The sequence below is a fragment of the Pongo pygmaeus genome, chromosome 15, assembly GCF_028885625.2.
Source record: "Pongo pygmaeus isolate AG05252 chromosome 15, NHGRI_mPonPyg2-v2.0_pri, whole genome shotgun sequence".
Taxonomy (NCBI): domain Eukaryota; kingdom Metazoa; phylum Chordata; class Mammalia; order Primates; family Hominidae; genus Pongo; species Pongo pygmaeus.
Window position 1 is genome coordinate 90,661,791 of NC_072388.2, and position 14,883 is coordinate 90,676,673.

General features: G+C 39.7%; 1 protein-coding gene across 2 annotated transcripts in view; it reads right to left on the reverse strand.

The window, feature by feature from the left end:
* The window catches only part of CATSPERB (cation channel sperm associated auxiliary subunit beta), a 158,632-nt gene that overhangs the window by 48,234 nt on the left and 95,515 nt on the right, over positions 1-14,883 (reverse strand). For both annotated transcript variants that reach the window (XM_054448695.2, XM_054448693.2), the window contains one exon: positions 14,072-14,226. In XM_054448695.2, coding sequence (XP_054304670.1) covers positions 14,072-14,226 — 155 coding nt within the window. The remainder of the gene's footprint in view (positions 1-14,071; positions 14,227-14,883) is intronic.

The following is a 14,883-nucleotide window of genomic DNA, read 5'->3' on the forward strand; positions in this document are numbered from 1 at the left end:
CCTGTCGAGAGAATTAGAAGACAAGCCACATACTAGGAGAAAATATTTTCAAAAGACATATAAAGGACTGTTATCCAAAATAAACTGTAGGAGAGGGGAGAAGAAACCTCTTCTTCCTCTATTCTCCTTGGTTCTGTAACTGAGACCCTGACAATTATACTGACAAATACAGATTAACAGGAGAAAAACAGGTGGAATATATTAACATGTGCATTGTGCTTACATGCAGGAAAAACAGCAGTGATGAGTAACTAAAAAGGGTAGTCAGAACGTGGGGCTTCATAACAAATTTTTAGAGAAGTGACAAGACAAAGAAAAATGGGCTTAGGTTTTTAGGGTCAGCAAACTGTGGAAGGTAAATAAATGGAGGGAACTAATGGAAGATAAGGGTTGTTTTGACAAGGTTTCTTCTGTAAATTCTTTGTGTCTCTGGGTTTATTAATAGTCTACAGTTGCTTGTGCCTGTAATCCCAGCTACTCTGGAGGAAAGACTGAGGCAGGAGGGTTGCTTGAGGCCAGGAGTTGGAGACCAGCCTGGGTGCAACATAGTGAGATCTTGCCCCTAAAAAAATTAAAAAAAAAACAAAACTAGCTGAGTGTGGTGGCACATGCCTGTAGTCCCAGCTACATGGGAGGCTGAGGCAGGAGGATTGCTTGAGCCCAGGAGTTCGAGGCTGCAGTGAGCTAGGACTGCACCACTGCACTCCAGCCTGGGTAACAGAGTAAGAATCTGTCTCTAAAAAGAAAAAAATATATATTTATATAGTCTAGAGTTATCTTCAGTGATTAAGAATCATTCTGCCCTTTCTGGTGGGAGGGGGCAAAGAGTTTTTCTTGTGCCTGTTTTTCCTTAATTGCCTTCAGCTCAAATAATCTTTACGCCAAAGTGGCATATTCTTTGTTTTTTTGTTTTGTTTGTTTGGAAATTGGAGGTCTCACTATTTTGCCCAGACTAGGCTTGAACTTGAGATCCTCCTGCCTCAGACTCTGTAGTAGCTGCAACTACAGGCACACAGCACTGCATGGTTCTGGGGTGGCATAATCTGATCTCCTACAATACAAAAAACACTAATAATACAACAATAAGAAAGCATACAACCTGATTTTAAAAATGGGACAAAGACCTTAACAGATACCTCACCAAAGAAGATATGCAGATGGCAGGTAAGCATATCAAAAAATGTTCTACATCATATATTGATATGGTTTGGCTCAATGTCCCCACCCAAATCTCATCTTGAATTGTAACCCCCACTTGTCAAGGGAGGGACCTGGTAGGAGGTGGTTGGATCATGGGGGCGGTTTTCCCCATGCCGTTCTCATAACAGTGAGGGAGTTCTCATGAGATCTGATGGTTTTAAAAATGGCAGTTTCCCATGCACTGTCTCTTTCTCCTGCCGCCATGTAAGACGTGCCTTGCTTCCCCTTCATCTTCCACCATGACCTCCCCAGCCATGCAGAACTGTGAGTCAATTAAACCTCTTTCCTTTATAAATCACCCAGTTTCAGGTATTTCTTTATAGCAGTGTGAAAACAGACTAATGCATATGTCATCAGGGAAATGCAAATTAACAATGAGATACCACCACATGACTATTAGAATGGCAGAAATCCAAAACACTGACAACCCAAATACTGGTGAGTATGTGAATAATAGAACTCTCGTTCATTGCTGATAGAAATGAAAATGATACAGCCAGTCTGGAGGACAGTTCAGTCATTTTTTACAAAACTAAACATACTCTTAGCATACAATCAAGCAAAATGCCTTGGTATTTACCCAAATGAGTTGAAAACTTATATCTATACAAAACCTGCAAATAGGTGTTTACAGAAGCTTTATTTATAATTGCTAAAACTTGGAAGCAACCAAGATGTTCTTCAGTAGGTAAATGAATAAATAAACTGTTGGGATACTCAGATGATGGAATATTATATGATTCGGCACTAAAAAAGAAATGAGCTATCAAGTCATGAAAAGACATGAAGGAAATTTAGATGCATATTACTAAGTAAAAGAAGCCTCTGAAAAGGCTATATACTGTATGATTCAAGCTATATGACGTTCTGGAAAAGGCAAAATTATGGAGACAGCAAAAAGATCGGTGGTTGCCACGGGTGAGGGGAAGAGAGGGTTGAACAGCAAAGCATAGAGAATTTTTAGGGCAGTAAAACTCTTCTGTATGATATTGTGCTGATGAATACTTATCATTATACATTTGTTCAAACCCATTCAATTTGCAACACTAAGAGTAAGTCCTAATGTAGATACGTACTCTGGGTGATAAATGATGTGTCAATGTAGGTTCATGAGCTGTAACAAATGTACCACTTTGGTGTGGGATGTGGATAGTGGGGATGGTTTCGTGTGTGTATGGGACAGAGGTATATAGGAACTCTATTTTCTGCTCAATTTTGCTGTAAAACTGTAATTAATTTAAAAAGTTTATTAATTTATTTTAAAAAGTTAACCTCTTTGTATCTGAAGTCAATGGCCAATGGTCAGACAGCTACCTTAATTATGAAAGCTGTCTCCCCACTTCTTCCTAGGATTGCACTTGGGGGGTGATTAAGCACTGCTGTTCCAGAAGAGGAGAGAAATCAGCCTTTAAAGGAGAAGGAAAGGGGATTTGTGCAATGGAGAATGAATCAGTGAATTTTAGAGGTGGAGAGGAACAACTGTTGAGTGGAGAAAACACTGCAAAAAGACAAATATCATCAAACTAAGCTATCTATGCATTCTAAGCTCCCATTCCAATGCCTGTGCCGTTTCCTCAGCACAGCTGATCCCTTCCACTCCATGCCAATGAAACTGTTACTAGGTTACTACAGCCTAGAATGGTGCCAAATTCAAAGGTCACATCTTTAATCTTATTTTACTCAAGTCTGTTTGCAGCATGCATTACAGTTGATCACTCCATACTTTCTGAAACACCCTCTTCTCTTGGTTTATATGGCCCCACATTTTCCTGTGTTTTTTCTACCTTACTGGCTGCTCCTTCTCATGCTTCTTTGCTAGGGCCTTTTTCTTAGCCCAGGCTCTCTTCCTGGAGCACCCCAGGGCTTTTCTTCTCTACATACATCCTCCTCTGCAGGTAGAATCACCCATCTGTATCTGAACAATTGCCAAATGCCAAGTTTCCGCTCTGACTCTTCTGAGCTATGAATTCATACATCTAACTGCCAACTTCACATCTTCACTTAGACACCTGACACACATTTTAAACTGAACATTTCCAATGTGGAACTCTCAATTACCCTGCCTGATACCTGCACTTTTCATCTTGGAATACGGTGGTATCGTCCTTCTAGCTACAAACCACAAACCTAGACAATTTTTGATCACTCTCTTGCTCATATCCCTAACAGGCAAATGCATCATCAGATCCTGTCTTCGCTCAACTGCACCTGCTCCAGCACCATCATCTCTCACCTGTGTTACTTTAATAATTTTCTAAGGGGCTTAGCAGCTTCTACTCACATCCTGACCCACAGTTTTCACAGCAGTCAGAGTGATCCTTTCAAAAATATAAATTGGATTATTTAAAAATAATCCAATAACATTCTCCAATGGTTTCTGCTGACACCAAGAAGAAAATTTACACTCTTCCTGCAGCCTATAATACCATCTATGATCTAGCACTAGCTGACCTCCTTGCTGGCCTTTCCACCACACCATCACTGTGCATCATCTATACTGGTTTTCTTCATGTTTATTAAACACATCCCAATTTTTCTTACCTCACTGTATGCAACTTCTTTAGCCTGGAAAGCTCTTTCATTGGCTCTTTGCTCTTCATTCTTGGGTCTTTGCTTACCCTTCTCACTCCCTCTGTCACCATATTTACTTTCTTCAAAGCACATGTTAGATACGAATTTGTTTTGGTTTACCTGTTTATCACCTGTATCTGTTTATTAGAATGTCATCTCCATGCAGGGAAGAGCCTTGTCTATCTTGTTTACCACTATATTCCCAGCGCCTAGCACAAGACTTGATATGTAATAGGCACTCAAATATTCATTGAATGAATGAAGAGCTTTACTGAAACCTTTGTGTGTTGATGATACATTCCTTCTGAGCAATTAAGTAAAAACACAGACATTAAGTTATCACTATTAAGATTTTGTGAAGATTCAGGGCCGGGCGCAATGGCTCATGCCTGTAATCCCAGCACTTTGGGAGGCCGAGGCGGGTGGATCACCTGAGGTCAGAAGTTCGAGACCAGCCTGGTCAACATGGTGAAACCCCGTCTCTACTAAATATACAAAAAATTAGTCGGGCGTGGTAGTGGGCGTCTGTAATCCCAGCTACTTGGGAAGCTGAGGCAGGAGAATCGCTTGAACCCAGGAGGCGGAGGTTGCAGTGAGCCGAGATCGCACCATTGGACTCCAGCCTGGGCAACAAGAGTGAAACTTCGTCTCAAAAAAAAAAAAAAAAAAAAAAAAAAAGATTTTGTGAAGATTCTTAAGTACAACTGACCTTGTTACAAGATGTTCCTTCTCAAATATTTCACCATTTGTGCAATGACTATACTTCCTATGTTATCAATCAGATAGTGTCTTTTATCTGTGTATATTCAATCAATTCCTACTGTGAAAAGATTTTGATTCAGTACCTAACATCTCACTGTAGGTGGTAGCCTATACCTTTGTTGAGATTTTGCAAGCCTTTTGGCCTCCATGATCCAGATTCATTGATAATGTTCAGAATCCCTTCTTTTCCATCATCTAACTTTAGTTCTTGATTCTTATTCTTCAAACTCTTTTCTGAATTCCAAGTCTACCATTTGACATTCCCATACTGCCTGATTCCTCATCTATAGTCTGTCTACCTCAGATACCTGTCCTCTTAAGCACAGTGTAAGAATCTCAGACAGCATCACCACAATAAGATCACGTGTAGCTGGATGCAGTAAATAGAAGGCAAGCACAGATGTGTTTTTTAAGGCACAGAAACAGACAATGAAGTAAAGTAATGAAAATTGCTCTGCTCCATTGTCCTGGTGAGTCTGTTCCCATGTATCTCTCAGTTCATTCATTCACCTCAATTTCTACCATCAATATCTTAGACTAAAACATCAGAAATTTTAGCCTAGGCTACTGCAAAAGCCTTCTAAATGATCTAAGTGCATCCATAATTGTTATCCTCCAATTCATTCTCTATATCACAGCCAGAGTGACATTCTAAATGAAAGCTAGATTATTTAAGATAAATGAAAGTTGAAGAATTTAAAGAAGGAAGTATTAATGGTGTGTTGTGCATCTCACCTCTCATCTCCATGCAGAAAGAGATGAGAAAGAGAAAGAGAAGTGCCTCTCTCACAAAAAAGCCAAGAGGCAGCCAGGTGCGGGGGCTCATGCCTCTAATCCCAGCACTTTGGGAGGCCTAGGCAGGCAGATCACCTGAGGTCGGGAGTTTGAGACCAGCCTGACCAACATGGAGAAATCCCATCTCTACTAAAAACACAAAATTAGCCGGGCGTGGTGGCGCATGCCTGTGATCTCAGCTACTCAGGAGGCTGAGGCAGGAGAATCGCTTGAACCCGGGAAGTAGAGGTTGCTGAGCCAAGATCGTGCTATTGCACTGCAGCCTGGGCAACAAGAGCAAAACTCCGTCTCAAAAAACAAACAAAAATAATAATAACAAAAAGGCCAAGAGGGATTTCTTCAAGGGGACCTCTTTAGAAACTGTAATACGTCTTTTGACGTTTGGGGAACCGAGGGACCAGAATTGGACTCATTCTTGAGAAATATAAAGGGTAGATACTGACTAGACACCCAGAGTTTAATGATTACATATGGAGTGGGAAAGAGATAAAGTTATTAAGTAACTTTAGACTTTTTAAGTTAACACACATGTAAAAATCTTGGGTAACATGAAAAAGCAAAATAAAACAGGGTGTAAAAGTCCCATTCAAGTAGAAGAAGAAAAGAATGGAAAGAGGAGAAAAAATAAGCTTAAAATAATCTAAGCAAGAAGAGAAGACAAAAATGAAACACAGAAAAAAGTGGGACAAGTAGAAAGTACAAAAGAAGATGGTAGGAATGAAGACAAATATATTAGTAAAAATAATAAATGTAGTTGAACTAAACTCTCCAACTAAAGGACAGAAATTGTTAAATTGGCTAAAACCACAAAATTCATTTATGTCTTTTATGACAGATATACAAAGCAGGTGAAAGTTGAAGGATTGAAATAGTATACCATGAAAATATTATCCAAAGAAGACTGGTGCCATGTATCAATAATAAAAAAAGCTACAAATAAAAACAAAACATTGAAACTCATAACAAAAAACCCCTGATTTAAAAATGGGCAAAGGATTTGAATGAATTTAATGCTACAGAATGGTACACTTTAAAATGGTTAAAAAAAGCATAATAAAAAAGCCACGGTCGTGCAAAAAAGCATTATAATGATAAAAATAGTCACTAAATACCAACAAAATGTTCAACTGATCATGAAGATGTAACAATTCTAAACTTATATGTACCTAATAATAATTTCAAAATATACAAGGCAAAATTGACATAACTATAATTTAAAAATGGACAAATCCAGTACACACAGTAGGAAAGTTTAATACAACTCTCTCAATAATCGATAGATCAAGCAGAAAAAAATCATTAAGGATACAGAAAATTGCAATATCACAAGGAACAGGATTAATCTAACAAATAAATATTAATACTGCACCCAATAGGAAAGCATTCAGAACACAACACCCCAAAATATCTGCTCTAGCCCACTGATTGAGTTAAAGTCACTTAAAACACACACACACACACACACACACACACACACACACACACACCAGCAAATGCAGAAAGGACACTCTGACCTACCTAAAGGCAGGAGATAAAACTCCCATGTGGAAGGTGTCCTCCTTGCACCTGGAGAAGGACATTGTTTTTATTACTAGAGATGGGGAGCCAAAGCCAAGAGAAATCTGTACAAACAGACCTTGTTAAACTAACCCTTATCTTCCCAGCCACTTCTCCACAGTTAACTACCCTAGCCCAAGCCCCCTTGCCTTGTCACATTTTCACAACTTACTACTTTTTGTTCAACCCAGTATATACATGTTCAACTCTAACTGCTTCTTCAGGGGTCTTCATTTCTTTAGGAGGACTCCTATGTCACATAAAACTTACATTAAATAAATGTGTATGCTTTTCTCCTGTTAATCTGTCTTATGTCAGTTTAATTCTCAGGCCCAGCCAAAACACCCTAAGAGGATACATGTAAAATTTTGCCTCCCATACAAAATATTTACTGAAATTGACCTTAATGAATGGCCTAGTCCTAGGCCATAAAGTAAGTTTCAAACAATTTCAAAAAAAAAATTTTCAAGGAACAAAATATTCCAGTCTTAAACTCTTCCAGAAAATTAAAAAAAAAAAATTGTCTATGAGGCTAGTACAATCTTGTTAACAGAACCACAGAAGGACAATATGAGAAAGAAAAATTACAGGTAAGCTTCCCACACGAACATAGATATTTAAATCCTAAATATTAGCAAACTGAGTCCAGAAGTGTATGAAAATAGATAATACACAATGTCAAAGATAGGTATACTCCAGGACTTTAAGGCTGGTTCAACATTAAATCCACAATATAATTTACAATGTTAAATAAAAAGTTAAAGGAAAAAATTCTATAGATAAGCTCAATAGATACAGGAGAAATAATAATTTAAAACCCCAAACTCTAAATCTCTTAAACTAGAAAAATAGACAAATTTATTTAAATGACAAAGGGCTTAAGAAAACTATGAAATGCTTATTATATATTATATATATATAATTATTGTTGTTCCTGACTATATATATATATTGTTGTTCCTGACTATATATATATAGTTGTTCCTGACTATATACATATAGTATATATATATAGTATATATATATAGTCCTGACTATATATATATAGTCAGGAACAACAATAATTCCATTATCTTCTATTTAACAAAGTATTGGAGGTCCTAGACACTATAACAGGAAAAAGCTATAATATGCTAAGAAACTTTAAGGAAAAAAACAAAAAAATTATAGTTGACCCTTGAACAATGCAGAGGTTAGGGATGCCAACCTCCTGTGCAGATGAAAATTCACATATTACTTTTAATTCCGCCCAAATTTAACTACGAGTAGGCTATTGTTGACTGGAAGTCTTACCAATAACATAAACAGTTGATTAACACATATTTTGTATGTTATATGTCTTACCTGCTGTATTCTTACATTAAAGTAAGCTACGGGAAAAAATGTTATTAATAAAATCATAAGAAAGGGAAAATACATTTATTATTTCTTAAGTGGAATGGATCATCATAAAGATCTTCATCCTAGTCATCTTCTTGAGTAGGCTGAGGAGGCCTTACTGACTCAGGGGTGGCAGAGGCAGAAAAATTTCCATGTGTAAGTGGACCTGCACAGTTCAAACCCATGTTGTTCAAGGATCAATTGTACTGGCAGGTAATAAGATTATCTACTTAAAAATATTTATACAGTATGGAAATTTCTCAAAGAACTAAAAATAGATTTACCATTCGATCCAGCAATCCCACTACTGGTTATCTACCCAAAGGAAAAGAAGTCATTATATAAAACAAGACACCTGAACACATATGCCTATTGCAGCATAATTCACATTTGCAAAGATATGGAATCAACACAAGTGCCATAAACTGATGAGTGGATTTAAAAAATGTGCTATATATATATACCATGGAATACTACTCAGCCATACAAAAGAGTGAAATAATGTCTTTTGCAGCAACTTGGATGGAACTGAAGGCCATTAACCTCAGTGAAGTAACTTAGGAAGAGAAAAACCAAACACTGCATGTTCTCACTTAAAAGTAGGAGCTAAGCTATGGGTATGCAAAGGCATACAGAGTGGTATAGTGGATATTGGAGGCTCAGAAGAAGGGAGGGTGGGAGGGGTGAGAGAGGAAAAACTACCTATTGGGTATAATGTACACTACTTGAGTGATAGGTACACCAAAAATCCAGACTTCACCACTACACAATTCACCCATGTAACCAAAATTCACTTGTACCCTTAAAGCTATTGAAACAAACAAAAAAAATTTACCTCTACTGCAAAACCCAAGATAATATGTAGAAAAAGTACTAGAATTATTAAAAGAATTTAGCAAATTTGAAAAATATAAGATTACTCTACAAAAGGCAATCATAAGACTTCTGCTTTTGCTTTAAATGCAGAAAGATGCACTCAAACAAGAAAACAAAACAAAAAGTAGATAAAATACAAAGTCATGACTTTTCTCTAGCTTGCCAGAGAACTAAGGTCACAAGATAACCAACTAAGCTGAAATCCAGAGCAATAAGCCATTCCAAGGAGAGACTGAACACCAGGACAGTGTCACCTATGGAAGAACATGGGAAGGAGAAACAGTGCTGACCACAACACAAGCAAGTAAGAGTTAGCTGAAGTTGTAAAAAAGGGCCAAAGGCCAGGTATGTGCTAGCATGTGAGTCTGGAAGTGCTTGGGCGCCTGACAAATGGGAGTCTGCACTGACTTGCAAACTCCACTGGCTTCCATTGAAGGCTCGTGGCAAAGACTGGGGAAGGGCCATAGACCAGAGACAGCCACCATTGGTGGTGCAGGTAGTTTGTGGGGATCAGAGGTTGGGAGGAAACAGGCCTGAAGCATCACCTACTTCCCTGAACCTTCTCTCATAGGAAGTAAAAGCCTTAAACCACAGGAGGTTGGGCATTAGATGCTTTTGCAGACAGGCCTCAAAAGAGCTGATCAGTGGCTGAGGGTTAGGGAGCGTCAGGAGGGTGCTGGCACAGAAGTCCTGCCTCCCTCCCTCATCCTTTTCCCTTATAAAGCAAACGCTTTTACCTATTGTCAGAGAAGAAGTACAGGTACACTCACCCACAGGGCCCAGGGAAAGACATGTGACAGAGGAGGGAAGGATGAAATAGTAACTTTTATCCCTTAAGAAGAATCAGGAAGCTGTCTTGGTCCTAAAATTCTAAAAGAACTAAGAATTATTCGTTCTTTTCTGCTAATAATTATTAGCAGAAAGATAATTATCTTACTGCTAGGGGAAGAACACGAAATTCCCACCCAAGATCTATCTAACAGTGATATAAGGCAGAGTTTGGTTGCAAGAGGTAATTTCTATTACCAGGTTTTGGGGTTTTTATTTTCCTTAATGGAACTTGACAAGCTGAGTCTAACATATAAATGGAAGACCAAATGCCAAGAAAAGGCAGGGGGCGGGGGTTATTCACATGTGTTTCATAATTAGAGTCATTTAGTCAGTGTGTTACAGAGAAGACAAATACACCAGTGAAATAGGAGAAAGGACAGGAGCGGACCAATGCATATACGGGACCAGGATATATCACAGGGCAGTGCTGCAGATCAGTGGGGGAAAGGAGGGGCTTGTATGGACAATAGATTACCCACATTAAAAAAAAAAAAAAGAAAAACTGGATTCCCACTTCACACTAGGCACATCAATTCTACATAGGTAAAATTGAAAAGCCGGGCGCGGTCGCTCACACCTGTAATTCTAGCACTTTGGACAGCCAAGGTGGGCAGATGACTTGAGCCCAAGGAGTTCAAGGCCAGCCTGGGCAACATGGCAAAAACCCATCTCTTAAAAAAAAAAAAAAAAGGCAACCCCCCCCCAAAAAAAAAAAAACTAGCTGGGCATGGCGGCATGTGTGTGCCTATAGTCCCAGATACTCAGGAGGCTGAGGTGGGAGGATCACTTGAGCCAGGGAGGTCAAAGCTGCAGTGAGTCATTATTGTACCACTGCACTCCAGCATGGGTGACAGAGGAAGACCCTGTCAAAAGAAGGAAAGAGAAAGGAAGGAAGGAAGGAAAGAAGGAAGGAAAAGTTTGATATGATTCCATATCATATCAAATATAGGAGAATAGCTACATAAATTATAGTATATTCATGTGAGTGAATTACAGACCACATATCAATATGGAGTAATTTCAAAAGTATAATGTTATATGAAAAAGGCAAGTCATACATTTCATAAAACTAGTGTTAAAGCTCTAAAGCAAAACTTTAAAAGATGTTAACATAAAATCCAAGACAATGCTTATCTCTGGGGGACAAGCATCATGTGGGGGTGGAGGGGAGGCAGGAAAGGAAAAAAAAATGCTGCCCAGAAGGACTGCTGAAAGGATGAAGGGACCCCAACACAGTGATAGAATTCCAGGGGCCGGCAGGGTGGGGGTAGTTGTCACTAGTAGCAAGGGTAGCATTGCCCATAACCGAAGACTCTGGAAGTCTCCAACAGGAGGACTTCTTGTCCCTTTACCTCACCTCTCTTCTTTCACCCAAACTCTGAGGCTTAAGAAAAGACCAGAAGAACAAGCATGAAGGAAGAGAGTGGTGGTTGGGGGAAGGTTCCAGGCTGAGAGGAACAGCATGCTCAAAGGCCTCCAGGCCAAAAGGAGCAGGATGTGTTACAGAAACCAAAGGAAAACCAGAGTGACTTCACTGCAGTGAACGAAGCAAAGAGGTCACTCAAGAGAGTGGAGCCAGGTCAGTGGGGCTTTTTGAGTTCCAATAAGGAACTTTGGTGCTATTTCAGGAGAAATCTAGGATTCTCCAAACAAGGGCTCAAGCCCCAGGAAAATACTCTCTCAATGCTGTACACTCCCCTTTTGTAGACTTAGTCAACTGTAATTACATACTTGTCTGCTTCTGGGGCTAGAATATAAGCTCATGGAATGAGGTGCTTGAATGTCATGCTTACCACTCTGTTGCAGCACCCGCCACAGTGCCTTGCTGGTAGTCAGTGTTAAATGATGATTGGTGGAGTAAGTGAATGGCTCTTTCTGCCTTATGCCCTGACTACCTGGATAACTGCCTTTGGCCTCCTGCAGACCTGAGAACACTGGACTCCCAAATTCCTCACCTGCCCAGTTGAAGTTCCACTTGCTCTCCAGGTCTCTGACCCTGGCTTTGCTCATATTTCCTGCCTCGTAGCTACCCATTCCCTAGTTTCTGTGCAAACAGAGCAAAGTTATTGAATCTTATCACAGATTGTGCTGTTCTGGTTTTTAAATATTCTGATCCTTAAGAAAATGACCATATGCTTTTAAAAATAATTAGAATATAAGAAATTAAGATAAACATTGGTATAATATTAATCATATTAATATTAAAAGATTGAAAAGTGATTCTGTAGGTTTTCTATAGAAAAACATCTACATAAACACAAACTAGCTGATCTGGAACATCACACGTACAAGATCCACCTAGAGCAAAAAATAATTCTAGAGATTAGTGACACTTTTGTCAGAGACAAAATTTATACAATCCTCATGAGAAAAAATATTGCTGATGTTTGTTATATTAGGTCTGATTCCCATGTTCACCTCCACTTCTGAGTGAGCTGCCTCACGGTGCAAGGTATTGTTAGCTGTGCAACAAGATATGTATTGACAGCCCCAAACACATATAATACACAGATTCCAACCTGGTATAAGGATAGAGTCCACCACTTGGAGACAAGGTTAATATCTTAGTCTATCTGGGCTGCTATAACAAAATACCATAAACCAGGTAGCCTATAAACAGCAGAAATTTATTTCTCACAGTTCTAGAGGCTGGAAAGTCTGAGATCAAGGTGCCAGCAGATTTGGTATCTGTGAGGGTCCACTTTCTGGTTTATAGATGGTGTCTTCTATGTGTGTCCTTCCATGGTGGAAGGGCCTAGCTGGCTCTGTCCTTCAGTCCTTCGTGGTGGAAGGGCCTAGCTAGCTCTCTGGGGTCTCTTTCATAAGGACACTAATTCCATTCATGAGGGCAGAGTCCTCATGACCTAGTCACCTACCAAGGGCCCCACCTCCTGATAATACCACCTTGAGGGTTAGGGTTTCCACATATGAATTTTTGGGGAAAACAGATATTTAGACCATAGCAGTGAGTTTCTGGTAATCTGAAATTGTTTCTTTTTTAGTTGGTAGATCTGGGGGTTATATAATTCATATTCTTTTTTTTTGAGACAGAGTCTCACTCTCTCACTCAGGCTGGAGTGCAATGGCAATGGTGCAATCTTGGCTCGCTGCAACCTCGGCCTCCTGGGTTCAAGCAACTATTGTGCCTCAGTCTTCCCAGTAGCTGGGATTACAGATGTGAGCCACCACACCTGGCTATTTTTTTTTATTTTTAGTAGAGATGGAGTTGCACCATGTTGGTCAGGCTGGTCTCCAACTTCTGGCCTCAACTGATCTGCGGGCCTTGGCCTCCTAAAGTTCTGGGATTACAGGTGTGAGCCATGGCACCCAGCCAGAATTCATATTCTGAATAAGTTATTAGGCCTTAAAGGTAGCTTTAAGGGTTATTGACTCTTACTGTAAGCATTTCTGAGAATTCTGTATATTGTTCAATGCAATATTTCATAAAAGATAGCCTCCACTACATTAAATGTGTTGGTCTCTAGGATATACAAGAATTGTCATGTGAGTAAACTCAGTGGATAGGAAGTATCCAGTGTTGTCCAGAATATTTTTGATACTCACGAAACACATTTCTATAGCTTGGCCTGATGGCACTGATATAAATGGTCCTAGGTTTCTAAAATTGGGGCAGCATGCAAGACATCTTGGAGTCTATAAATGTATTTGGCCTTGCAGGGTGTCAAAAAAAGACTTACTCTATTTGACCAAGAAAATTATTCAAAAAAGTAGGTCCAAAAATTTAGATTCTATTGGCCAGGTGCAGTGGCTCACACTTGTAACCTCAGCAGTTTGGGAAGCTGAGGTGGGTGAATCCCTTGAGCTCAGGGGTTTGAGACCAGCCTGGGCAACATGGTGAAACCCCATCTCTACAAAAAAATACAAAACTTAGCCGGGCATGGTGGTGTGTGCCTGCAGTCCCAGCTATTCTGGAGGCTGGGGCCAGAGCATTGCTTGAGCCTGGGAGGTTGAGGCTGCAGTGAGCTGTCATCGCACTACTGCACTCCAGCCTGGATGACAGAGCAAGACCCTATCTCAAAAAATTTAAAAAGTAGATTCTAGAAACCAATATGCCATCTAAATAAATGCAAATCACTACCCAGAGTGTATCACTTTTCCATAGTGTATATTGCTGAACTTCTTGCTGTAGATCGTTTCCTGGGGTTCGTTCTCAGGTACATATGCAAAAAAGATAATTTCATCTAAGGAGGTGTGCTGTGGGGCAAGCGCAGTCTCAAAGCCCATATCTGGAGGCTGGAAACAGAGAAAAGAAAATATTATATTTAAACTACTTTATACTTCAATTATGACAAAATTCAAGTCACAGATTTATTTCCAGTTCACATTAAAACAATACTGGTTTACTTATCAATTGGAGAAATACGTCAACATGTTCTGTTGGAACATCCATGTGTGTGCAAGGGAAGATGTATTTTCCTGTTAAGGAGGAATGGAAGTTCTGATAACTAAGATGTGGTATAAGATTCCTATGCCCTTCGTGGATGGTTGGAGTGAAAGGGTACATGGAAATTTGACTCACATTGTGGGTGTGTGAGGAGCCTGGAGATGCAGATTTTAGAACTGGGTTCTTATTTGAAGTTTTATTTAGGAAAGGGCCCGTGAAATCCCTGTCCTCACTTGCTGCTCCTGATCTCGTGCTAGAGACTCTGGACAGCTGCTGTCTGAGTCTCCCAACTGGCAGCATAAGCTGCTCTCCTTTCCTGACTCACAGACCTCCCCTTGCAGTCTACCCAGGCACTTCTGGCCTAGATTTCTGATCTATAGGTCTTTCTTTTCAACACACCTTTCTCTAGTCCTGACCCTGTCCTGCTTGGGGAACTTTTAGGGGAGAGAAGAGAGGTAGGGAGCATCCCCAAAGGGGCTGCTGGAGTTGACTTTGTTGCTATGAGA